The following is a 27,142-nucleotide window of genomic DNA, read 5'->3' as shown; positions in this document are numbered from 1 at the left end:
TGTCCTGTGGTTTTTCACAAGACAGACTAATAGCCACAAAAAAAGGGAACCTGAAGTATTTGCTAGATGCAGAAAAATGTAGGTCACAAATGAGTAATAACTCATACTGTGTGAAAAGCATTGAAAGGCATGACTAATATTTCAAAAGCTTTTGTCATCTCAGTAAGACACAGTTAGTGTGTGAAACAGTCCTGCAGAGAGTGCCTTGGCCTTTAAAGAAAAAAAAAAAGATTCTCTGGGAGGCGGATCGCAGTGAGCTGAGATTGCACCACTGCACACTAGCCAGGGCGACAGAGCGAGATTCCATCTCAAAAAAAAAGGGGGGGTTCTTATTCACAAATAGCATGTATGCTATAAAATTCAATTGCCTATAGTTTTGATTTATATATATATTTGTATTACAGATTAAACTTCAGATTAAATTTATTCTGTTTTTAAATTTGGAATGCTTCAAAGAAGAACAAAGGTGATACATGACAGAGTTCAGGCAATTTCCATAAAAACAAAACCCAAATCCTAAGTAAGAGTTTTTTTTCTGATAACTCTCTGGGATAGTTGAACTGTGCCAGATTCCAGAGGAACACTTGCCTTTGTGTTTTAATCTAGGAATAAAGATTGACAACCCTTGAATGCAAAACGTTGTGTCCAGGAGAAAGACAGGGAAGAATGTTGATATTTTTCAAGAATCCAACCGTTGAGTAATATACAAAAAATGGAGAAACAAGAACAACTCAAAATAAGTTGGCTACCTTAAGACTGATTTTCACTTTCTTCTATGAAATCAAAAGGGTTAAATTAATTTCTAACTTAAAACTGGAAAGCAACTTCTGAAGCTCATAAATTTACTATGCATTGAATATATGCTGAAGACCCATTTTGCAGTTATTGAGATTTAGTTGAAATATGCTATGTTAAATGAGTAAGTTGTTTTATGTTTGCAAAGCTTAAAAACAATATGTTAAATAAGTAAACTTTTATAATTGCAAAGCTTGAAAACATTATGTTCCATTTTGAGACATTTCTTAAGTAACACAAAGGAGAAAGATACTCAATTTTCAAGTAGTAATTAAGCACTTTTTGTATGGCCATTACTAAAAAAGTAACTAATATGAGTCAAATGCTTATGTTACTCTCTTTTTTTTTTTTTTTAACATAGATGGAATTAGACATGGCATTAAGTGACTTGGAGGCTGCAGATTTTGCAGAACTGGTAAGAGAAGGAGTAAGTTTTACAAAAGCCTCAATGTTGAATTCTTGTTTTGTATACCAGTCATTATTCTAAATATTTACCAAGTGGATATATAATAATCTTGAAATACACATTAGTCCTCTGTTTTGACTGTGACAAAATCCATTTTCTTGCCTTAGGATTTTCTACTCAGTTGAAATAGTTGTTACACAATGTATATTATGGGATTAAAAATGATTGATTACACTGGTGTCACTAAGAACTAAGTTTTTGAGGAAAACAAATATAAATGTAATACTGATTAAGTTAAATAAGAACCCTGTAGAGCTGTACTTAAATTGGAAGTCTCAATATGGTTTTTAATATTTTAATTATTGTATTTCCTAGCTATGTCCAATGAAAAGGCCTAGCAATAGTGACCGTCGCAGTAATGATAAGTACCACTAATACCCAGGCCATGGTGTATAAATAACATTTCTCACCAAAAGGAACCAGGACTCCTCAAGAATTGGCTCATTCAAACTTGGGGCTGAAAATGTACAAGATAAGTCTGAGAACATCTTGTCGTATCAGAAATTCAGAAGGCTTTCCAAAAATTAATAGGGTTATGGTAGAGCTCAAATTGTCATGAGACAACTTGAAGAGGCTCCCTGTTGAACATCTATAAGGAAATACCTACAACAGATTGAAACACATCAGATATGTGTAAGTTCATAAGTGCATAAAGATACTAAAAACAAAAAAAAAGAAACTTGCTAGTCAACTTTGGAGAATATGAGGGCATCAACTTGTTTTTGTGAAAACTGTTAAATGAAGAAAAATCAGACATTTATCCTGCCTTTCCTGTCTAAACCATATGTCAAGGTTACCAAACGGAGGTGAAGGAGAGCTTCTTTTTATGAAAGTAGTCTAACTGAAATGTCAAGAAAGACACAGAATTGGAATATCACCATTTTGCAGTCCCTCAATGAATTAATGGATCTAGGCAATGGTCATCAACAGCTATTAATATCACAAACAGAAAAGCAACAGGTAATATGTTGTTCCTGATGGAAGCACACAGACCACCTATAAAATATGCTTGATGAGGCCTCAAGATCTAACTACTAATTTATAGGAAATACCATTGAAAAGGGGGCATGTTAAATGACCCCATTTGGGGAAGAGGGGTTGCAGTCAGCAAAATCCAGACTGGCAAATACTGCAGGACAGTTTCTTCTCCAAATAAATTAGAAAAGGGTGGTCTGAAGTTGGGGAGAAGGGAGAGAAGTTGAGAGAGAACTCAGTTACAAGAGACTGAATATTATCAACCAAGTGTATATATGTCCTTTCGTAGATCCTAATTCAAACAAAGTTTTAAAAACATCTATGAGATAACGAATCTCATAGATGAGGCTGAATCTATTCATGAGTCTCATACATTCAAGGAAATGTAAGCACAAATGACTGGGTATTAGATGAAAATAATTCTTTATATTGTGATAATGGTATTATGATTATATGTATTTTTAAATTCCTTCTGTTTTATACATACATTCTGAAGTGTTTACAGATGAAATGATATAATATCTGGTATTGGTTTTGAAATAATTCAGCAGGAGGAAGGGAAGATGATGATACAGGTGAAACAAGATGAGCCATGGACTGGTCATAGTTAAACCTGGGTGGTGATGGCTATACAGGAACTAATTATACAATTCCCTTTTTGTATACGCTGAAATTCTCAGTAATAAAAGTTCTTTTACAAAGTAAATGGGAAGTAAGGGAAGTAAAAGCCATAAGGTGTGGATTATTCTCAAGAGGATTGCCAGTGAAATTGGGAGGAGAATGTTAACTTGAAGGGGTAACTGAGTCTTAACAAACACCCTAAACAAATGGAAGGGTGTTTTGTCTGTAAAAACAATAGAAATTTAGGCATGGTAAACTCTTATGGCTCATAATTTTTTGAGTAATGGAAAATGTTTAGATGGATATTAACCATTAGGAGCAGTTCAGAACTAAAATATTAAAATATCTGATTTTTGGAACTTACATCCAGTGTTTAATTTAAAAATCTAATTCCTGCCTTTATAGAACACTATTTTAATGAGCAGTGGAATTAACAATATTTTCTGTGGTTAAAGATAATCTATTGGGATTCCTAGATACAGTAAAAACAAAACAAACAAACAAAAAAAACCACAATTCATAAAAGAAAAAATGGATAAATTGAGAATGTAAAATGGTACAACTACTTTGGAAGACAGTTTGGCAATTTCTTAATAACCTAAACATATACCTACCATATAATTCAACCAGTCTGTTCCTGTCTTTTTAAACCAAGAGAACTGAAAGCATATGTAATACAAAGACCTGTATACAAAATAACTTTATTTGTAATAGCCAAAAAGTGGAAACAACTCAAATAACTTAACTGTCCATCAGCAGGTGTGAATACCAGAACAAATTCTGGTATATCCAGGAATGGACTACTACTCAGAAAAAAAGTTGGTTTAGGGAGGTGCTGAGGGAACTGTTCTACATTTCGATTTTGGTGGTGCTTACATAGCTGTATGCATTTGTCAAAACTCATAGAACACTTCACATTGAATTTTGCCTTAATTAAAAAAATACGAAAATAAGGATCTATTCTATACTTTTTGGTGAAATTAAAGATTTAATCCTAATGCTGTGTTTTCCTTAGTTTTTAAAAACTATTATTAAGGTGTAATTTACATTCAGTAAATTCTTCTTTCCCCTTTATAGTCAACCCCTCTCTATACCCCCAACCTCTGGCAATCACTGATCTGTGTTCTGTCCCCATGATTTGCCTTTTCCAGGATGTCATATAAAGTGAGTCATCCTGCTCAACCTGGCCATAATGCTGCTCTGGTTGCTCAGCACACCCCCCTTCTCGTACCTGGGCATCCCTGCCCTGTTCAGCCCCATTGCTGCCAACTATTTGGTTCCTGCTCCGTGGTCGGACCTCTGACAGCCCCTTTGAATAAACCAGACACTCCACATGTGTCTTGAGAATGTAAATAAATAAATAATCATACAGTAGGTAATTTTTGTGTCTGGCTTTAACTTAGCATAATGGATTTAAGATTCATTCCTGCTACTGTGCAGGCAGTTCAGTACTTAATATTGCTGAATAGTAGTATTCCATCATATACATGTATCACAATTTGTTTATCCATTCCCTGACTGAGGAATGGCTGTGTTATTTCCAGTTTTTAGTTTTCTTTAGGTTTCGTTGGGTTTTTTAAGAAGAAAAAAAGCTTATAAAAGTAATAGCTGTGTACAGGGTGAAGCTCTAAGCATGGTTATTAAAAGCAAATACCTTCGCTTATCCCTTTCTCTCACTTCCATCCCCAGGTGTAACTGCTCTTATGGATTGGAATGTATCCTTCCAGACCTTTTTCCATATACATACATTCCCACACACAAACCAACACACATGTATATAGTTGGTGGGGATGCTATTTTTAACAGAAATCAGATGATAGTGTATATTTTGTTCTGCAGCTTGCATTCTTTACTGAGCAGTGTATCTGAAACCTTTTATGCCTGCTCATATAGATCAATCATATTTTTTTAACATATCTGTGATATTCTGTGGTATATCTAGTTTTGCTGGCCATTCCTCTATTGTTGAATATCATGTTATCTCTGATTTTTCCATATTACAAATAATCCAACTGTTAGCTTTTTATATAAAAATCATGATTCCATTGCTTGAGTATTCCTGTAGATTTCTAGAAGTAGAATTATTCAAAGGGTATGTATACTTAATTTTTTTTACATACTACTCAGTAGCTTGCAAATAGGTTGCATCAATTAGTGCTTTCAAAAATAGCATATGGTAATATTGGATACTGTAGATGATGTAGAGTAAAAGTTTTTTGTCCTAAAAAGGTATGTTGTAAGAAATCCCTCATAAAGTAACAGATTTTATGTTCTTAATGTCTCTAATCAAGCATCTTAAAAGAATAAAAAATAAGGTTGTTGTCAGTGAAATAAACATATACATATTATATTTCATCCTAATACTCTAGTATATTGATTTCTAAAGATGACACTATGAAAAGTTTAGTTACTAAAGAATGTAATTTTCATTTTAACTATTATAGCTTAATTGGAATTTTTATCACAAAAAAATAAAAATATAAAATCCACTATGAATTTTTCCCCCAGTCTGAGGATTACTATGACATGAGGCGGCTGTATACAATTTTGGGGTCTTCTCTATTTTACAAGGTAAGTTGAAGCTGGAAGTCTAAATGTCCAACATTGTATAAACAGACCTAAATTGTCAAAAATTTTACAAACATGAAAAATACATTTATCTCTTTTCTTTTAAATGTAGGTACCATAAGATTAAGATCTTTCTCACTTTAGAGACAGGGTCTCGCTCTGCCACCTAGGCTAGAGCGCAGGGTACAGTCATAGCTCACTGCAACATCCAATTTCTGGGCTTAAGCAATTCCGAGGCTCAAGCAATCCTCCTGCCTTGGCCTCCCAAAGTGCTGGGATTACAGGCGTGAGCTACCATGCCTGACCAGATTAAGACCTTAAAACAAGATTTGCATCTACATATTTGTAAATATAATAAATATTTATGGTTTCATTGCATTCTAAAGCATTTATAAAGTATTTACAAATGTGCACAGGAGAAACAATACTCAAAGGACCAAGTTTGTAAGAGAGAACAATATTTTTCTGGATTTCCTTTTGAAAGAGTATATTTTTTATCCTGTGTTGAAAAGTTGGCTGGGCACGGTGGCTGACACCTGTAATTCCATCACTTTGGGGGACCGAGGGAGGTGGATCACCAGATGTCAGGAGTTCAAGATCAGCATGTCTAACATGGTGAAACCTCATCTCTACTAAAAATCCAAAAACAAATTACCTGGGCATGGTGGTGCGTGCCTATAATCCCAGCTACTCAGGAGGCTGAGGCAGGAGAATGGCATGAACCCGGGAAGCAGAAGCTGCAGTGAGCTGAGTTCACGCCACTGCACTCCAGCCTGGGTGACAGGGTGAGACTCTGTCTCAAAAAAAAAGAAAAGTAACCTACTTCTTTTAAATAAATCTTATATAACATTTAGTTCATGTTCATGTAAAGCAAATAAAGCATCAAATGAATTTAAGTACTTTTATTTTTAAAAAAGGATTTTTAAACACAATGTAAAACATATCTAACAAAGAAGCCATAGGGAAGGGTGCAAAGTGAAAAGTCTCTGTCATGACCCCTGCTTCTTGACTTTCCATTATCAGAATTCAGTTCTTTTCCAATTTTGCCAAATACTGAAGCTATACTGTGCAGAGGTGATCTTGCTTTGTGCTTAAGTCTGCCTGTTGGTAGACCTTAAGTTATCATTTGAGCTCTACTTTGACCTCAAGAAAAAAAAAAAAAAATCTACTATATCTTCATTTACACCATTTGAAACTAGAATATTCTAAATCAAGTGAAGAAGTGTTTATAAAACTCTTAGAAATATATTATGGGACTATTGCTTTATATCACTGGTAGACTTTTGCTCTTTGTGGTTAAATTCAAGGGTTATTTGATATGCAATCATTTACCCAAGGATGATCTTATTGATATTGCCGTATACTGTCGCCACTATTGCCTGCTGCCTTTAGCAGCAAAACAAAGAATTGGTCAGTTGATAATATGGAGAGAAGTGTTTCCTCAGTATCACCTCCGACCTTTGGCAGACTCAAGCGCTGAAGTCTTTCCGGAACCTGAAGGAAGATATTTTTTGCTAGTTGTTGGCTTGGTAAGTTTACCTCAGCTTCTTTCTTGGGATTTTTCTTCTTTTCTTTTCTTTTTTTCTTTTCAGCTGGGATTGAGGGATGTAGCGGTAGATAGGTATCTATTGACTGTCTAAATAAATACACAAACAAACATGCTCATGTAAAATTATTAGTTTGTCTAATACCAGTATTCAAGGAAATGTTACATGCCTCATCCATTTAATACTCATGGACAAATATTAATAAAATCTAAGAAAAGATTTTAGCAGGTTTCTAAAGTCTTTTGTTCCCCTTTCTATAGTGGTTTTTTCCATTGGCTTGTTTTGGAGATGGAGGGAGGCATGAAAAGAATATAGAATCAGAAACAGAATAAATGTGCAATTGCAGATGAAAGGACTTCCAGTAACTGAGGCTCTTGACAGCTATCTTAGGGAATTCTGTGTCTCAAAAGAAGTGGTTTGATGGTATATCAAGATAAGGCAGTGTAAGATTGTTTTCAGCTGGGATCAGGAAGCATTGATAATAACCAAAAAGGAAAGATGAGGGAGGAATTTTTAATAATCATCACATGATTATGCCATATGCCTCTATATCTTCAATATTTATAAATTTATACATGCACATTTTATGTAAATATTTTCATGGTAGCTAAACCTACATTTGTATTTTTTCCCTATAGAAACATTATATGCTATGTGTACTATTAGAAGCTGGAGGTTGCGCATCCAAAGCTATTGGGAGTCCTGGACCAGACTGTATATATGTGGATCAGGTCAAAACAACTCTTCACCAGCTGAATGGAGTAGATTCTCGCATAGATGAACGGCTAGCATCTTCTCCAACCCCCTGTTTGTCTTGTGCTGATTGGTTCCTTACTGGATCACGTGAAAAAACAGATAGCTTGACCACTTCCCCTATTCTCAGTAGGCTACAAGGTACTTCCAAAGTAGCAACTTCTCCAACATGCAGAAGAACCCTTTTTGGTGACTATTCCTTAAAGACACGTAAGCCCAGTCCTTCCCGTAGCAGTGGAGGATCTGACAATGGTTGTGAAGGTGGAGAAGATGATGGCTTTAGCCCCCATACTACACCAAATGCAGTACGGAAGCAAAGAGAATCTCAGGGCTCTGATGGTTTAGAAGAAAGGGGGACCTTGCTTAAGGTGTGTACTCATTCAAGTGTGTACATTCTGGGAGCTAAGTTGTCTCTCTAGTCCTTGTTTTATAATTGCAAGACAATTTTTTTAGTGGCATACCATTCTTCATTTGACATGGTGGTTATTTCAATCATTGCTGGCAAACCAATGATTTTGAACCAAAAAGAAAAAGAAATATCAGGCCAGGCATGGCAGATTGCTAGAGGCCAGGAGTTCGAGACCAGCCTGGCCAACGTGGCAAAACCTAGCCTCTAATAAAATTACAAAAAAATTGCCAGGCATGGTGGTGCACACCTGTGATCCCAGATACATCGGGAGGCTGAGGCACAAGAATTGCTTAAACCCAGGAGGCAAAGGTTGCAATGATCTGAGATTGTGCCACCGCATGATTTGTCACTCCAGCCTGGGTGACAGAGTGAGACTCTGTCTCAAAAAAAAAAAAAAAAAAAAAAGAGAGAGAGAGAGAAATATCAAGTAATAAGACAAGAGTTCCTTGACATCCATATCTGTTTAACAGTACTTAGAAATAGGAAAGCTTTAATTTCAATTTCCGTGTTCATCTCTTTCCTATTTGCAATGACAACAGAGAGCATCCAAGCTGTGGGGCCTGTTGGGGGCTGATCTGACTAAATAGCCAATGAAATGTTCAGCAAAGAGAATCAGAACCCTAAATGTGTGTATGTGTGTGTTTATGTGTCTGTGTATGTGTGTATTATCCTATTTTTATAGATTTTAAAATCTGAGCCTTTGTAATACTTAAAGATTTTAAAGTTGACTCTAAAGAGGGTGTTCATTTTTCAGATCATTTTTCCTGATTTTTTCCCATGAAAATACCATAAAATATCCAAATGATTATCAAAACATTCATCCTGGGAGGCTTTGTACTTATTCTAGTGATGCTGTCATCTTTCAAAACACTTTTGAAACTTGTCATTTGGGTAGATGGAGGTGATACCAGATGAGGAGTCTGAGAAGGAGCACAAATAAAATATGAGATGCTAGTAGCATGGCATAAATAACCAGATGCAATCTCCTCATACCAAACAATAGAATACTTTTGGACCCCTAAGTGGGGTGTATTTGGAAGTACTCACATCAGTACCATACCTGTTATCCCAGTTGATGAAATTGGTAGGAAATAGTGTAAAAGGATTTGGACAGACTAAAGAATTACCAAACCATGAATAGCTCCTAAGAGAAACTGAGTTAACCTTTAAGATTCAGCCATTCAACACATGTTGATTGAATACCTACTAAGTGCCAAGGGCCATACTACACAAAGGAGATACAGAGATGAGTAAGACACTGCCCCTGACTTTGAGGAGTGCAGAGTCTAGGAAGGGAGACAAGTATGCATACATACAAACTTGGTAATGGCTCTGGTAGGAGGTTTTCAGGGAACACCATCATGCCCTCCCAGGACATGACCCTGGGATCCCTGTCAGCCATGGATAAGCCAAGAGGTACAAGTTAGCATCAAAAATACTTAAAAGAAGCATTGCAAGTGGTAAGTAGTTCTCTTAGAAGGATGTTTAATTTTTAAATTGTTTCTGCTATATTATTCCAATCTTAGATATAAACCAATCTACTTAACTGTATTTTTCAGGTCACTAAAAAGAAGTCTACTCTTCCAAATCCATTTCATTTGGGAAACTTGAAAAAGGACCTTCCAGAAACAGAATTAGAAATATATAATACAGTGAAGTAAGAAACTTTCTTCTTCTTATTCACTTAAACTCTTTCAGGAAGTTTCACAGTGAGAAAGTACAATTCTATAACATGTATTTTACTCAATAAATGTAATTTTGATATATCTTACATATTAAAGGTAAGATCTGTGGTATTTCCTTAATATTTCATTACACATTTAGGAAAATTACCATATTAGTATTGTAAGAGAGAAAAAACACACAAAGTAATATTTCCTTTTTTTTTTTTTTTTTTTTTTTTGAGACGAAGTCTTGCTCTGTCGCCCAGGCTGGAGTGCAGTGGCGCGATCTCAGCTCACTGCAAGCTCCACTTCCTGGGTTTCCGCCATTTCTCCTGCCTCAGTCTCCCGAGTAGCTGGGAGAATACAGGTGCCCGCCACCACGCCCGGCTAATTTTTTGTATCTTTAGTAGAGACAGGGTTTCACCATGTTAGCCAGGATAGTCTCGATCTCCTGACCTTGTGATCCGCCAGCCTCGGCCTCCCAAAGTGCTGGGACTGCAGGCGTGAGCCACCATGCCTGGCCACAAAGTAATATTTCAAAATGTGTAAGTCCCCCTTTATCTCTCCACAGGTAACCTCTCTTTTGTATATTTAATATAATTTTTAAATTAGAGTTTACTATTTTTTGGAGTGTTTGGTGGATGCAGTGGTGTGCTGTCCAGTTACACCTTAGCTCAGGGTATTCCTTCCCAACACTTGAGAATGGTGGCTGCTAATGCCTCACAGATCCCTAGCCTTGTCACTCCCCTGGCTGTGTCCTACATGGAAACTTGTTGACTCAGCTAAGGTTACACTCCTCCCTGGGAGGAGCCCACTTCTAATGACTAATAAATAAGTGAGTACAAAGGCTTGGCCCCTTGCCTAAATTGAAGACAACTCTGAAAGGCCAGCCAAGCTTCACAGTACCCAGTAGTATCGGCTGAGACTTGTTGCCACTGCAGGACAGTTCATCTTCTCCCTCTGCTCAGTTCTGCTGAGTCACTCCACCCCATAGCTGTTTTTCCCAAGAGTACTTCCTAATAAGTTTCCTCCCGGTATATCTCGCTCTCAGAGTTTGGGAACCAGGGAACTGGTCCCTTAACACTCTCTTTAGAAAGTAGGTATAATTTCAAACTTGCATCAAGTAGGGAATTCTGAGGTAAAAGAAACTGAGTGAGGAGAGAATGTTTAGCAACTTAAACTGTCTGTAATTATTATAATATGAAATGTTATATATTCACTTCTTATGCACTTATGTGGTGACACGCAGGTCCACCTGCGCCTTGGCAGGTATTTATGACATCATGTGTGGGATCAACTAGTGTAATAAACTTAATTGCTTACTTTTATTTGAACAACTAGACACATACTAATAGAATTCACACACATACACACAGTACAGAGCTACCACATTCTTAACTACTGAAACACTTTACAATAAGTTCAAATGTATGTGTTACAAAGTTGTTAGGAAATTCTTTTTTTCTTAAGTCAAGACAAAAAGTAACTTGTCTGCATAAAATATATCAGAAATCTGATGCGTTAAAATTTAGTATTTAATGCCTCCAAATATAAATGTTTAATTTTTGATAGTTAAACATGATTTTAAGACAAATAAATTGGAACCAAACCTTTTATGGAACCCAAAAGTACCCTCACAAAACTCTAGTCTTCCATTTAACAAAAACTATTGCTCAGAAATTTTATTAACTCCATATCAGAATTTTTAAAATATGTATGTTATATTGGCATTGTCTCTAGTAAAAGGAGACTCTTTCTCTCAACAATGTTTTAAACATAAATTCACATGTGGTGTAAATCATAGGCTCTCCTATTTTAAAAGGTGCCAAAGATGTGTGTTTATTCTCATTATTGATATGCAAAGGTGTTTTTATACGATGCAGTTCATTTTAAAAGCATGATATAAAACAGGATGTAATATATTATTCTAACCTATATGCACCTATCTTTGTAAAATAAAATATATATAATATATTGAAAATAATATATACAAAACATCTCTTTCAGTAACTAAGTCCTACCCATTCTGCATTCCAGTAGTTCTTGAATCCATTCACCCCCCTATTGACACTGCCCTAGTTTAGGCTCCCATTTTCTTTCACCTGGTTTTATTGCAACAGCTTCCCAACTCCTGGCCTACCCTAAACCCATTCTCTACTGCACGAGTGACCTTTCTGAAGACTAAATCTGATTTTATCTGCTTTTTTGTACAAATCTTTTGTCTTCCTACTGGGTAATTGCTTATTTGGTGATTTTTAAAACTTTTAGTTAATATATACTGAGTGAGTTTATGGTTTCAAGAGCTAAACCTGCTTATTGTATTGTGGTTTATTTTTTAAAGAACAATGTAAAAGATAACAAAAATGTTAATTCTGACCCCCCCAAAAGAAACTTATTTTGTAAAGAATAATGTTGTAAGTTATTTTGTAAAGAATAATTTTTGTTCTGTACTTTTTTTAACCTGAAGATCTCCAGATTAAAATGTATGTTTTAAATTATTTTCCTTTTAAAATAATCATAATTCCTTTCATCTTATTTAAGTTTTTATTTCTGGAAAGGTGGTCAGCCACCAGTTGTTAATGAGCCAGCTACCCTGTGGAAAAGTGAAAGACGAATTTGTAAATTATTTCCTTCCCTCCCTATCCCTGGTCTCAAAAGAGTTCCAAAGCCATAAATCAATGATAAGAAGTTTATTTGGATCATGCTGTCTGATTAACTGTTTAACAATAATTTAATCCGCATGGATGAGCTAGGCAGTATCTAGGCTAAGAGCTGAAATATGCCTTTTTCTTGTCTCTATGCTATGGCTGGAAAAAAAAATCAACTGATGATATTTTTTAGTATAGACAGCCTTTTACCATAGAAGGATTAAAATGGGGCAGCTTGAGTATTTGAGATGCAGGAGGGGAATTGCTGTAATCAGAAGTCAGCCCCGGAGAGGAAAAAGCACGGTTTTACAGAACAAGCTTCAGAGTCAGCTAAAATCTGCCATTTGGCTATGCGACCTCTCAAGCACGTTAATCCAAGTCCTCTGACCATTGATTTTCTCATGGCTAAAATGAGGATAGTAATGGATGTTATCTTGCAATATCATTATGAGAATTAAGACTAAGGTATTTTAAAACACCTACCCTGGTATATAGAGGGCATTCACTATACGTTAACTATTATTATTATTTCGTTGTTGCTATTACTATTGTTCTTTTGCTTATCTTACTACTGGTAGAAATTAACAGTATTTATAGGTTCTGCTGGCCTGTTTGAGACTAAACCAGGGAGGAAAGATGGGGAAGAAAGTAAAAAATGATTAAGAGAACATAGGAAAGAAAGAAGATAGTAATAATGAGAAGTGGTAGAATACTATCACGAATTGTCATGGTATTATAGAATATTAATCAAATTTTTCAGGTTGTAATAATAATTTGATTTTTCTTCAGGAACATCAGTTTGACTATCATGGTAAAATACTTTAATGCTACTAATTTAAATGTATTTAGTTTGTTGGAAGGTATTTTTATATGTGGTCTACCCTAGAGTGATATCTTGTTTATGGCTTATAGCTATCTGGTTCAGACACGAGCTGAATTATTTAATACCAACCATGGAAAAAGAGGCAGTTAGCCAATTTGGGTTGTTTAGCAAAGAAGTGATTAAGTTACTTGCAAATGAATTGATATTTACTTATCCTTGCATAACATGTAGTATTTGCCTCCATTAAGGGAATGAATAACCCTAGCTTGTACTTCAGTTAAGGATGAAGAGGGAATTAAATGTTTAGCCCAGTTTCCCATCCCTAATTATACTACTAATATTATATTGTAGATAAAAGCTTGTAAGAAGTCTACTAAATTCAAAATGAACCAATATTTCAAAATTTACTAAAATTTCTTTTTTCTTATTTTTTCTTTTTAAGACTGACATCTGGTCCTGAGAACACACTTTTCCATTATGTTGCCTTAGAAACAGTGCAAGGAATCTTTATTACTCCTACCCTTGAAGAGGTGGCGCAGCTAAGTGGCTCTATCCACCCTCAGCTAATAAAGAATTTCCATCAGTGTTGTCTCTCCATTCGTGCAGTTTTCCAACAGACACTGGTTGAAGAGGTAGGGCACTGCTATAAATACAGTTTTCTGCCAGTTTAATTTCCAGATCTCTAAGCATTCTGTTCTGTAATCAACATGCCCAGCATTGTTTTCATTTAATTAAGTTTTTTTAAATAGTCACTCAATCTAACTTGGGTGCCAAAACGTTTATACTCACAGTACTTCAAGGTTTTATTTCATACTGAATTTGATGTCTTGGGTTACTATTTCAGGAAGTGGTAGACCTGTGTTTTCTACAGCAAAGCACAATACAGTCATTTGTAATGTAAATTAACCTTCCACATTTCATATCTGTGACTCAACCATTACTTGGGTAATAATATCTACCAATTGGTTCCTAAAATAACTTTGATAATTCAAGTATTTAGCCAACAGTATAAGGTATTTTGGAATATAATGGGTTAAGGCAGAGGTCCCCAACCCCCGGGCCACATACCAGTAGCTGTCTGTGGCCTATTAGGAACCAGGCTGCACAGCAGGAGGTGAGTGGTGGGCCAGGGAGTCTTACCGCCTGAGCTCTGCCTCCTGTCAGATCAGCAGCGCGTAGGAGTGCAAACCCTATTATTGTGAACTGTGCATGTGAGGGATCTAGATTGTACACTTATGAGAATCTAATGCCTGATGATCCGAGGTAGAACAGTTTCATCTTGAAACGATCCCTCCCCCAGAAATTGGTCTCCAATGCCAAAAAGATTGGGGACCGCTGGGTTAAGATATAGCTATAGACACAAGACTAATGCAAATTTTTTGGCATTTGGTTGGTTGATTGCTTGCTTGCTTTTCTATCCAGGATGAAGTTTCATTGAATGTTGTCATCTGTTGAATAAATAATAATGCTGTATACAATTACAATATCAGATCGTTTAAATGGCTGGAAAAGATAGGTGTTGATTTCTTGAAAAGGATAAAACATATAGAGGTTTACTTGTGACATTATACAGCCAAAAAACCTCTCTGAAAATGATTGTAATGTATATAGCAATACATGTGTTAAGGATGCCAAATTTGTGAAGAACTTGGGTTTAAAAGTGGAAGAACATTGGACAAGGAATAAGGAATCCCGGACTGAACCTCACCTCCTCCTGTTTCCTTAGCTATGAAGCTAGTGGGATAGATTTTATCTTCTCTCCAGGCTCATTCAGCAGTAAAATTTTATGTCTTATAGGATTTTTTCTTTGAGTCCTCAGAAATTGTTATTCTGTAGAAATACTGTGTTTGACCATATATTCCTATATGCTTTGTGTTCTTATGCTCCTATTTTCCTTTTTAACATAACTGATAAATGTTATAAAGGAATATTTCATTTACTTATTTGATAATATTTAGTAATATAAATTAGTTTTCCCTATCTTATTTAAACATTGAGGTACCTACTCTGCACCAGACACTATTCTAGGAGCTTGGGATACAACAGTGGACAAAACAAAGTTTCTTCCTTCATGAAGCCTATTTTCTAATGGAGGAAAGAAAAGAATTAGAAAATAGTATGCTAAGAAGAACCAGTGTCAAGCAAAATAATAGAACATGGTAAGGATGAGAGGTGGGAGTGACTATTTTGAAAGGTCTCTGATCATGTCAAGTGATACTTGAACAGAGACCTGAATGAAGTAAGGGAGCAAGCCATGTGGCTCTCTCGGGGCAGAGCTTCCAGCAAGGGGAACAGCAAATGCAAAGCTGCAGAGCATTACTGCCTGAGCTCCGCCTCCTGTAAGGTCAGCTGTGGCATTAGATTCTTATAGGAGTGCAAACCCTACTGTGAACTGTCCATGCAAGGGATCTAGTTGCCCAGTTCTTACGCGATTCTAATGCCTGATGATCTGAGGTGGAACAGTTTCATCCCGAAATCATCCCCTAGGGGCTGGGAGAGTGCTGGAGCAGACTGAGAAGAGAGTGGAGGAAGAGATCACAAAGGTAGCAGGGCCAGCTTATGCATGGCCAGGTAGACTATGATCCTTATCATAGGCTTTGTTCCGAAAGAGATGATACATTCTTGAACAGTTCTGCCCAAAGAAGGGACATGATCCATAATTTTTTTTAAAGAATCACTCAGGCTACTGTGGGTAGAACAGGAAACAGAATAGCAAGGGTGGAGGCAGGGACCAGTTAGGAGGCTTTCAAAATTCTGAAAGCAAGAAATGATTATAGCTTCTGGATTCTGGATATATTTTGGAGGGCAAACCAAGAGAATTTGTTGAAGGATTAGATAAAAGCTATGAAGGAAAGAAAAGGATCAAGAATCACTCCACTGTTTGGCCTGAAACTTATAAGAAGTCTTTATAGTCCAAATGAGTCATTGTTTTGCTAATGCTTTTAATCAGTATGAAATTTAGAGATTATGGGTCAAAGGAAGACAAAATGCTGCTTTAAATATATATTTTTTCAATTTATTACAGAATTATCTGCTCATTTAGAACATATTTATTAAGCACCTACTATGAACCAGGCACTGCTGGTTTTAAAACACACAAAGATTGTATATTGTCTGTGCCCTGGGGAAAAAAGTTTATAATTTTCTATCTTCCACTGTGGAAGACAGGTCTATAAACTGCTAATATAATATAATGCACATACTAATAACATAGGGCTGTGAACAAAGTGTTCCCTAGAAAAGTCAAGGGACACTTTATCCATGAAGCCTCCTTTAGGATATGGTATTTAAATATTGAGGAAGAGTAGAAATTTTCCTGCAGATAAGAAGAATGTCATTGCAGGCACTTAAGTATTTGGATCAGCCAATTCAAATTAATCTGTGAAAACATTTTAAAGTAACACTAGTAATACCAGTTAATACTAACAATACTTATTAATTTACAGAAAAAGCAAGGACTAAATAGTAGAGACCGTTCAGATTCCGCAAAGTCGGTGTCTTCTCTTAACCCTGTTAAAGAACATGGTGTGTTGTTTGAATGTTCACCTGGAAACTGGACTGATCAGAAAAAAGCACCACCAGTTATGGCCTACTGGGTAGTAGGGTAAGTGGGAAAAAAAGTATTTGAAAGTAAAGTGTTAGAAAAGTGAAAGAAAACTGATAAAGGAGATTAACATTTTAAAATGTAGGCACGGAATTTTTAATCTAGCTATAATATTTTAATATATTTTATTTTATTTGCTAAGTATCTCCTTTAAATCCCTTCCAAGTATTTTTCTATTAAAAATTACCTTACAAAATTAAATTTTAGTAATACACTGAAAGAATAATTCCACAGTTTTTCTCCTCTTCCCTTTTTCCCCTGCTTCGTTCATTTCTTCCTCCTCTCTCCTTTCTTTCCCTCTTTCCATCCTTTCCCTTTTCTTCCCTTCCCCTCTCTCTGCCCTGTGCCACAAGACCATGCCCAATCAGGACCCTGCCCACCTTTGTTTCCATCTCCTGTCTTCCTTCCTCTTCTGTCTGCTGTGCACCAGCTGCATGAGTACCAATCACATCTTGTTTCTGCTGTTCCTTCTGCGTGGGATATTCTATCCCTTGACCTTTGCACTTCTGCATCCTTGGTATTCAGACCAGTGCTAACAGGTAGGTCATCTTGTCAGAGAGGATCCATGATCTCTTTCCCTCATCAAAGTGGCTACTCAGTTATTCTCTATATCACTCTTTTATTGTTTATTTTCTTGTCCTTCTCCACCTCCCACCCTCATTACAGTGGCAGCTTCATGAGGTCAGGAATTGTATCTGTCTTGTCCACCACTGGCACCTGCAACAGTACCTGCCACATAATATAGTCACTTGATAAATATGTGATGGTTGAGTAGGTGAGACTGTGCCTGGCAAAATGTAGAACTGGTGGTGGGGTTGGTGGTCAGTGGGTGGTATGGCAAACACAGAGACATAGTCATTGCCTCTACGGGCCTTATATCTAGCAAAAGAATTATGAAATATGCTCAAATATCTATATATTTATATATCTGTATTATATAGATATAGAGAGAAATCCTATATATGTGTGTGTTGTATATACATATATGTAAAATGAATTAGGTGATACAACCAAATGCTATAGGAATTCTGAGGAGGGGGCAAAATCTAATGAACAAAGACCCAAACAATGGAAATTATACAGCACAGCAGTGAGCAGACTGGTTTGCCAGGATGGTAGAGGAATGACATATACAAAGATTAAGTGAAAGATGAAGTTGGGAACCTAAGTTAGGACCACTGCAGAAGGTTCTTTGAGTTGGAGTAAAGGTTGGTGGAGGAAAGGGCACAGAATTAGTTGGGAGTAGGGGTAGTGGACATGTACCAGGTAGTATTAAGCTGTATGATACACACTTTACAGACATTATCCAAAGCAGAAATTCCCATATGCTGGTCCATGGGATTTAGAATCACCTGGGTCACTTGTTAAAATCTGAGATGCCTGGGCCCCAGATCTACTAAATCAAAATCTATGAGAGTGGGAATCTGTATTTTTAGTAAGCTCCCTTGTGATTATCATATGAACCAGGCTTGGGAACATCAGTGTAAGCTTAATTCCATGTAGTTGTACTACTGGAAGATTAAACTGGGAGCAGCCAATGGAATGATGTGCATATGAGAGAGACTAGAAATGAGAAGACCAGTTAGGCACACATGTAGCTGTTCAGTGGAGTGTTAACTAAGTTCATGACTATAGGAATAGAAAGAATCAAAAGATATTGAATTATGATAATGCAGATTTATGCAGAACAGAAATTTAAGAAAATCAGGCAGAATTATCTCCAGTTTAAATAGATCAGTTTATATAAATTAGTATTGATTAAATAGATTCAAATTTTGACTCTTTAAGAAAATCAAATAAAATTTCAATGTTAATTCCAATTCAGTTCTGTTTGCCAAAAAAAGCTACCATATATTTAATGTTTTAATAAAAATTAAATGTTAGAAAGTAAAGAGCAATAAAATATTTAATAACTATTGTGCCTATGATGCTAGTGCTATTGCCTTTATTGTAATAACTAGATTTACTATTTAAAAACTTGGTGGTATTGTAATACATATTGATAAAATAGGATTATTACACTCCAGAGCAATAAAAACTAATTGTCCTAAGGCATATATTATTTATTTAGAAATAAATCTAGCTGCTTTCTCCCTAGTATAGATTTAGATTTGTGGATTTTAAATTTACTACTGATACTTTCAGAAACAGAAAATAAATTGGACAGTTAGAGTTTTTGTTGTTGTTGTTGTTGTTGTTTTAATTTCTGAAATGAGTGTGTTCTTTTCTTCTGCAGGAGACTTTTTCTTCATCCAAAACCTCAAGAACTTTATGTCTGTTTTCATGACTCAGTCACAGAAATTGCCATTGAGATAGCTTTTAAATTGTTCTTTGGGTTAACCTTGTAGCCGTGCTTTCTTGATGTGTAGAAATACATGCATAGAGGATTAAACACTGTCAGAATTGCTGAAATCAATACAAAAAGAGATAAAATTTAGCTTCTTTTTACTTTTCAATATTGAACATAGTATTGTTAAATATTGATATGAAATGCTGTTGGATTTGGTATGTTAAATCTTAATGTAATATTGTAAGACTTTTGAGAATATACTTGATCAAAATGTGAAAGAAGGGATTGTTAACTTATTGCTATTTTGATATATAATGTTAATTTATTGACTAGTTTGAAATAATGTGAAGTTTTTCATATAAGATTAATATAGGAAATGTTTACTCCTGAAAACTATCCACTTTGTTTATTTTTCTCAAAATTCATACTGATATCTGGTGAAACAATTATGATTGGGAGGAGGTGACCAGGTGCTGTAGCTAAGTAGTGCTATGACCATGAGCAAGTTTTTGTACCTCTCTAAGCTCAGAGTTTTCATGTAAAATGAGATGATTGCATTGAGGTTTCAAAAGTCCCTCTTAAGTAAAATGTGCTTTTATTTTGTTTTAGTTTTAGTTTTAGTTCTGGTACATGTGCAGGATGTGCTGGTTTGTTACATAGGTAAACATGTGCCATGTCGGTTTGCTCCACCTATCAACCTGTCACCTAGGTATTAAGCCTAGCATGCATTAGCTATTTTCCCTAATACTCTCCCTACCCCCACAATAGGCCCCGGTGTGTATGGTTCCCCTCCCTTTGTCCATGTGTTCTCATGGTGAGCTCCCATTTACAAGTGAGAACCTACATTGTTTGGTTTTCTGTTCCTGCGTTAGTTTGCTGAGGATAATGGCTTCCAGCTTCATCCATGTCCCTGCAAAGGACATGATCTCATTCCCTTTTGTGGCTGCATAGTATTCCATGTTGTATATGTACCACATTTGCTTTATCCAGTCTATTGCTGATGGGCATTTGGGTTGATTCCATGTCTTTGCTACTGTAAATAGTGCTGTAATAAACATACATGTACATGTATCTTTATAGTAGAATGATTTATATTCCTTTGGGTAATGGGATTGCTGGGTCAAATGGCATTTCTGGTTCTAGATCTTTGAAGAAGCACCACACTGTCTTCCACAATGGTTGAACTAATTTACATTCCCAACAGTGTAAAAGCATTCCTATTTCCCCACAACCTTGCCAGCATCTGTTATTTCTTGACTTTTTAATAATGGCCACTCTGACTGGTGTGAGATGGTATCTCATTGTGGTTTCGATTTGCATTTCTCTAACAATCCATGATATTGCGCTTTTTTTTCATATGTTTGTTGGCTGCATGAATGTCGTCTTTTGGGAAGTGTCTGTTCATGTCCTTTGCCCAGTTTTTAATGTGGTTGTTTTTTTTTTTTTTCTTGTAAATTTGTTTGAGTTCCTTATAGATTCTGAATATCAGATCATTGTCGGATGGATAGATTGCCAAAATTTTCTCCCACTCTGTAGGTTGCCTGTTCACTCTGATGATAGTTTCTTTTGCTATGCAGAAGGTCTTTAGTTTAACTAGATCCCATTTGTCAAGTTTTGCTTTTATTGCAATTGCTTTTGTGATTGCATCATGGAATCTTCGCCCATGCCTATGCCTTGAATGGTATTGCCTAGATTTTCTTCTAGGGATTTTATAGTTTTGGGCTTTACATTTAAGCCTTTATTCCATCTTGAGTTAATCTTTGTATAAGGTGTGACGAATGGGTCCAGTTTCTATTTTCTGCATATGGATAGCCAGTTCTCCCAGCGCCATTTATTAAATAAGGAGTCCTTTCCTCATTGCTTGTTTTTCTCAGGTTTGTTGAAGATCACATGGTTGTAGATGTGCAATCTTATTTCTGAGTTCTCTATTCTGTTCCATTGGTCTATGTGTCAGTTTTTGTACCAGTACCATGCTGTTTTGGTTATTGTAGCCTTTCAGTACAGTTTGAAGTCTGGTAGTGTGATGCTTCCAGCTTGGTCTTTTGGCTTAGGATTGCCTTGGCTATACAGGCTCTTTTTTTTGATTCCATATGAATTTTAAAATAGTTTTTTTCTAATTCTGTGAAGAATAACAGTGGTAGTTTAATGGGAATAACATTGACTCTGTGAATTACTTTAGCCATACGGCTATTTTCATGATATTGATTCTTCCTGTCTATGAGTATGGAGTATTTTTCCATTTGTTTGTGTCCTCTCTGGTTTCCTTGAGCAGTGGTTTGTGTTCTCCTTGAAGAGGTCCTTCACTTCCCTTGTTAGCTGTATTCCTAGGTATTTCATTCTCTTTGAAGCAGTTGTGAGTAAGAGTTCATTCATGATTTGGATCTCTGCTTGCCTGTTGGTGTATAGGAATGCTGGTGACTTCTGCACAATGATTTTGTATCTTGACACTTTGCTGAAGTTGCTTATCAGCTTAAGAAGCTTTTGGGCTGAGACAGTGGGGTTTTCAAGATATAGGATAATGTCCTCTGCAAACAAAGATATTTTGACTTCCTCTCTTCCTGTTTGAATACCCTTTATTTCATTCTCTTGCCTGATTGCCCTAGCCAGAACTTCCAATACTATGTTGAATAGTGGTGAAAGAGGGCATCCTTGTCTTGTGCTGGTTTTCAAGGGGAATCCTTCCAGCTTTTGCCCATTCAGTATGATATTGGCTGTGCGTCTGTCATAAGTGGCTCTTATTATTTTGAAATATGTTCCTTCAATAACTAGTTTATTGAGAGTTTTTAACATGAAGGGATGTTGAATTTTATTGAAGGCCTTTTCTGCATCTATTGAGATAATCATGTGGTTTTTGTCTTTAGTTCTGTTTGTGTGATGAATTACGTTTATTGATTTGCATATGTTGAACCAGCCTCACATCCTGGGAATGAAGCCAACTTGATCGTGGTGGATAAGCTTTTTGATGGGTTGCTGGATTCAGTTTGCCAGTATTTTATTGAGAATTTTTGCATTGATGTTCATCAGGGATATTGGCCTGAAGTTTTCTTTTTTTGTTGTATCTCTGCCAGGTTTTGATATCAGGATGATGCTGGCCTCATAGAATGAGTTAGGGAGGAGTCCCTCCTTTTCAGTTATTTGTAATAGTTTCAGAAGAAGTGGTATCAGCTTCTCTTTGTATTTCTGGTAGAATTCAGCTATAGATCCTTCTGATCCTGGGCTTTTTTTTTTGGTTTGTAGGCTATTAATTACTGCCTCAATTTCAGGACTTTTTATTGGTCTATTCAGCAATTCAGCTTTTCCTGGTTCAGTCTTGGGAGGGTGTATGTGTCCAGAATTTATCCCTTTCTTCTAGATTTTCGAGTTTATTTGCACAGAGCTGTTATAGTATTCTCTGATGGTTGTTTATATTTCTGTGGGATCAGTGGTAATATCCCCTTCATCATTTTTTATTGTGTCTATTTGATTATTCTCTCTTCTTTATTAGTCTGGCTAATGGTCTATTTTGTTAATCTTTAAAAAAAAAAAAAAAAAAAAAAAAACCATGCCCCTAGATTCATTTATTTTTTGAAGGGTTTTTCATGTCTCTAGCTCCTTCATTTCCACTCTGATCTTGGTTATTTCTTGTCTTCTGCTGGTTTTCGGGTTTGTTTGCTCTTGGTTCACCAGTTCTTTTAGTTGCGATACTAGGGTGTCGATTTGAGATCCTTCCAGCTTTTTGATGTGGGCATTTAGTGCTATAAATTTCCCTCTTAACAGTGCTTTAGCTGCACCCCAGAGATTCTGGTACATTATCTCTTTGTTTTCATTGGTTTCAAAGAACTTCTTGATTTCTCTCTTAATTTCATTATTTACCCAGGAGTCATTCAGGAGCAGGTGGTTCAATTTCCATGTAGTTGTGTGGTTTTGAGTGAGTTTCTTACTCTTGAGTTCCAGTTTGATTGCACTGTGATCTGAGAGACTTTGTTATTATTTCAGTTCTTTTGCATTTGCTGAGGAGTGATTTACTTCTAACTGCATGATCAATTTTAGAGTAAGTGCCATGTGGCACCAAGAAGAATGTATATTATGTTGTTTGGGGGTGGAGAGATCTGTAGATATTTATCAGGTCTCACTTGATCCAGAGCTGAGTTCAAGTCCTGAATATCTTTGTTCATTTTCTGTCTCGATGATCTAATATTGACAGTGGGGTATTAAAGTCTCCCACTATTGTTGTGTGGAAATCTAAGTCTCTTTGTGGGTCTCTAAGAACTTGTGTTATGAATCTGGATGCTCCTATATTGGGTGCATATATATTTAGGATAGTTAGCTCTTCTTGTTGAATTGACCCCTTTACCAATGTGTAATGCCTTTCTCTTTTTTTTAATCTTCATTGGTTTAAAGTCTTTGTCAGAAACAAGTATTGCAACCTCTCCTTTTTTCTGTTTTCCTTTTGCTTGGTAGATTTTTATCCATCCTTTTCAGTCTGTGTGTGTCCTTGCATGTGAAATGGGTCTCTTGAATACAGCACACTGATGGATTTTGACTGTTTATCCAGCTTTCCACTCTGCGTCTTTTATTTGGGGTATTTAGTGCATTTACATTTAAGGTTAATATTGTTATGTGTGAATTTTATTCTGACATCATGATACTAATTGGTTATTTTGCTGACTTATTTATTTTTTTGCTTCATAGTGTTACTGATCTGTGTATTTCAGTGTGTTTTTTATAGTGGCTGATAACGGTTTTTCCTTTCCATATTTAGTGCTTTCTTCAGGAGCACCTGCAAAGCAGGCCTGGTGGTGACAAATTCCCTCAGCATTTGCTTGTCTGAAAAAGATTTTATTTCTCCTTCACTTATGAAGCTTATTGTAGCCAGATATGAAATTCTAGGTTGGAAATTCTTTTCTTTAAGAATATTGAAAATTGGCCCCCAACCTCTTCTAGCTTATAAGGTTTCTGCTGAGAGGTCTGCTGTTAGTCTGATGGGCTTCCCTTTATAAGTGACCTGGCCCTTCTCTCTGACTGCCCTTAACATGTTGGGCATGATGGATGATTGACATTCATCCATCTCAGCCTTAGCCCAGGTCTGTGCCCTTGCTGGAGACATGTTGCAATCTTTTGGAGAAGAGGCATTTTGACTTTCTGAGTTTTCCATATCTTTGCATTCTTTCTCATCTTCATGGGTTTATCTATCTTTGATGTTTGAGGCTGCTGACTTTTGGATGGGGTTTTTGTGGTGTCTTTTTTGTTGATGTTGTTGCACTCTGTTTTTCTTTTAGCAGTCAGACCCCTCTTCTGTAGGGCTGCTGCAGTTTGCCTGGGGTCCACTCCAGCCCCTATTCGCCTGGGTCTCTCACATGCCTGGAGATATCACCAGTGGAGACTGTAGACCAGCAAAGATGGCAGCCTGCTTCTTCCTCTGGGATCTCTGTCCCAGAGGGGCACTTGCCTAATGCTAACCGGAAAGCTCCTGTATGAAGTGTCTGGAGACTCCTGTTGGGAGGTCTCAGTCAGGAGGAGCAGGGTCAGAGACCCACTGAAATAAGCAGTCTGTCTGCCCCTTGACAGGGCGGGTGTGCTACACGAGGGGAATCCCCCTCATCTGGGCTGCCTTGACTCACCAGAGCCAGCAGGCAGAAAAGACTAAGATCACTGATCCACGATACTGCAGCCATCCCTCCTCCTAGGGGCTTCTCTCAGGGTTGTCAGTGTTTTGTCCATTAACCCCTGACTGAGGATGCTGAGATTCTCACAGGGAAGCCCTGTCCAGTGAAGAGGAGTGAATCTGGGTCCCACCCCATCTCACCAGTGCCAGCAGCAAGGGAAACTGGCCAGTTGGAGCCACAGTGATGGTGGGCTTCCCTACCTCCTTCCCCCACCTCCTCCCCCACTTCCAGAACTCAATCTTCTTAGGCAGTTTCTAGCTGCCGGGGGAGGATTCCAAGCCAGTGGGTTTTAGCTTATGGAGTTCTGTGAGGACAAGGCTGCTTGGCTGCCTGGCTTCAGCCCCCTCCCCATGAGAGTGAACAGATCTCCTGTCTCACGGGAGTTCCCAGAACCAGAATATGCAAATACTCCGGTGTCTCAGTGCTTACTCAAAGTGGCTGCCCACCCAAGCACAGCTTTGTGCTTGGGACCCAAAGCTCTGGTAGCATGCACTCAGGAGGGGACCTCCTGATCTAAAGGTTGCAAGGATCTGTGGGAAAAGCCTGGTTTTCAGGAAGGGGAAGCAAAATCCTTTACCATCTCCCTTGGCTGGAGGAGGGAGTTGCCTTTGCCGTGTGCAGCTTCCAGATGGGGTCTTGCTCCACCCTGTTTTTGCTCACTCTCCGTGGGTCAGGCCAGCCACCTAGTCAGTCCCAATAAGAGAACTTTGGTACCTCAACTGAAGATGCAGAGTTCACTCACAGTTTTCTTCCTTCTCGGTGGGAGCTGCAGAGCAGCGCTGCCTCTCTCTGACCATCTTGGCTCTCTGTTCACTCTTTTTTTTTTTTTTTTTTTTTTTTTGCTTCTTGCATATTGGTCACCTCCTAAATTAGCAATGTCCAAGTACTTATTCCTTATCAAATACTTTTCATTAATTTAACCCAGTACATACCTCACTGTGGGGAAGGGGGGGAAAGATGAAAATTAAACTTACTTTTTATTTATTTGATTCTCTTTAAGTTTCAGGTAAGCTCGATTTTGACTAAGATATATATACATGTATTTTTTTTAACTATTTGTCAACTTTCATTGTTTTTGTTTTTGTTAAAATATATTCAGCAGCTGGGCTTGCTGGCTCATGCCTGTGATCTCAACACTTTGGGAGGCTGAGGCAGGTGGATCACTTGAGTCCAGGAGTTCAAGACCAGCCTGGGCAACATAGCAAAAACTCTGTCTCTACAAAAAAATACAAAAATTAGCTGGGTGTGGTAGCACTCTCTTGTAACAGTCCCAGATACTTGGGAGGCTGAGGTGGGAGGATCACCTGACCTCAGTCGGTTGAGGCTGCAGTGAGTTATGATCATGCCACTGCACTCTAGCCTGGGCAACACAGTGAAACCCTGTCTCAAAAAAAAAAAAAAAAAATCACATTCAAGTATATTACACATGCATTTTATATAATTCATGAATTTCAGGAAAGCTGCATGTAAATCTTTTTTTAAAACTAAATCATGTTAAAGACACTGAAAAAGTTAACTGAAATTCTATGGTGACTTCTTTTATAAAATACTAATTTTTGGCCGGGCGCGGTGGTGGCTCACACCTGTAATCCTAGCACTTTGGGAGGCCAAGGCAGGCGGATCATGAGGTCAGGAATTTGAGACCAGCCTGACCAACATGGTGAAACCCCATCTCTACAAAAAATACAAAAATTAGCTGGGCGTGGTGGTGCACACCTGTAATCTCAGCTACTTAGGAGGCTCAGGCAGGAGAATCGCTTGAACCCAGGAGGTGGAGGTTGCAGTGAGCCGAGATCACGCCACTGCACTTCTGCCTGGGGGACAGAGCAAGACTCCATCTCAAAAATATGTATATACTAATTTTTATCTTAGAAATATAGATCATTATGCATTGGGTTTTTTCAAAAGGGGGAACACTTTAGTGAACAATAGTTTACTTGACCTTTAGTTGGAAAAGAAAACTAATGGTGGATAATTTTCTGTGGCTATGAGAATTTGGTAGATTGAGAGAAAGGAAGAACATCAATACTGCATTTTTACTTGACATTTAACCTGTAGATCCTCCTAGAGGTTCGATGCCCCCAAGACATTCCAACACTGAGCTGTTTCTTCTTCAGGTCTTAAGCTTTGAAGACAAGCTATACCAGCACATCTAAAATCGGCCTCTGCATTTTTCTTAAACATGACCTGTCCAGCTTAATCAAAACTAACTGCAAAACAGTGGGTGTACTGTTTGCAGTACAAATAGTGATTCATTTGGTCTTAAAAGAATCACTATTATCACTGTCATACTTTCAGAGATTTTCACCTAAGCATTTAAGTTGCAAACCACTA

The 27,142-nt window shown here is 37.1% G+C and overlaps 1 protein-coding gene across 5 annotated transcripts in view; it reads left to right on the top strand.

Moving 5' to 3' along the window:
• The window catches only part of LOC105486104 (inturned planar cell polarity protein), a 96,967-nt gene extending 76,733 nt beyond the window's left edge, over positions 1-20,234 (top strand). For 4 of the 5 annotated variants that reach the window (XM_071093071.1, XM_071093073.1, XM_071093072.1 and 1 more), the window contains exons 9-16: positions 1,157-1,222; positions 5,366-5,428; positions 6,733-6,954; positions 7,611-8,093; positions 9,694-9,791; positions 13,712-13,901; positions 16,716-16,873; positions 19,110-20,234. In XM_071093071.1, coding sequence (XP_070949172.1) covers positions 1,157-1,222; positions 5,366-5,428; positions 6,733-6,954; positions 7,611-8,093; positions 9,694-9,791; positions 13,712-13,901; positions 16,716-16,873; positions 19,110-19,221 — 1,392 coding nt within the window. In that variant the 3' untranslated portion in view covers positions 19,222-20,234. The remainder of the gene's footprint in view (positions 1-1,156; positions 1,223-5,365; positions 5,429-6,732; positions 6,955-7,610; positions 8,094-9,693; positions 9,792-13,711; positions 13,902-16,715; positions 16,874-19,109) is intronic. The other variant, XM_011748801.3, reaches the window with a different exon arrangement.
• Positions 20,235-27,142: the final 6,908 nt, after the last annotated feature.

The sequence above is a fragment of the Macaca nemestrina genome, chromosome 3, assembly GCF_043159975.1.
Source record: "Macaca nemestrina isolate mMacNem1 chromosome 3, mMacNem.hap1, whole genome shotgun sequence".
NCBI classification, from domain to species: Eukaryota; Metazoa; Chordata; class Mammalia; order Primates; family Cercopithecidae; genus Macaca; species Macaca nemestrina.
Note: the sequence above shows the minus strand (reverse complement) of the source record. Positions and strands in the feature narration are given on the sequence as shown.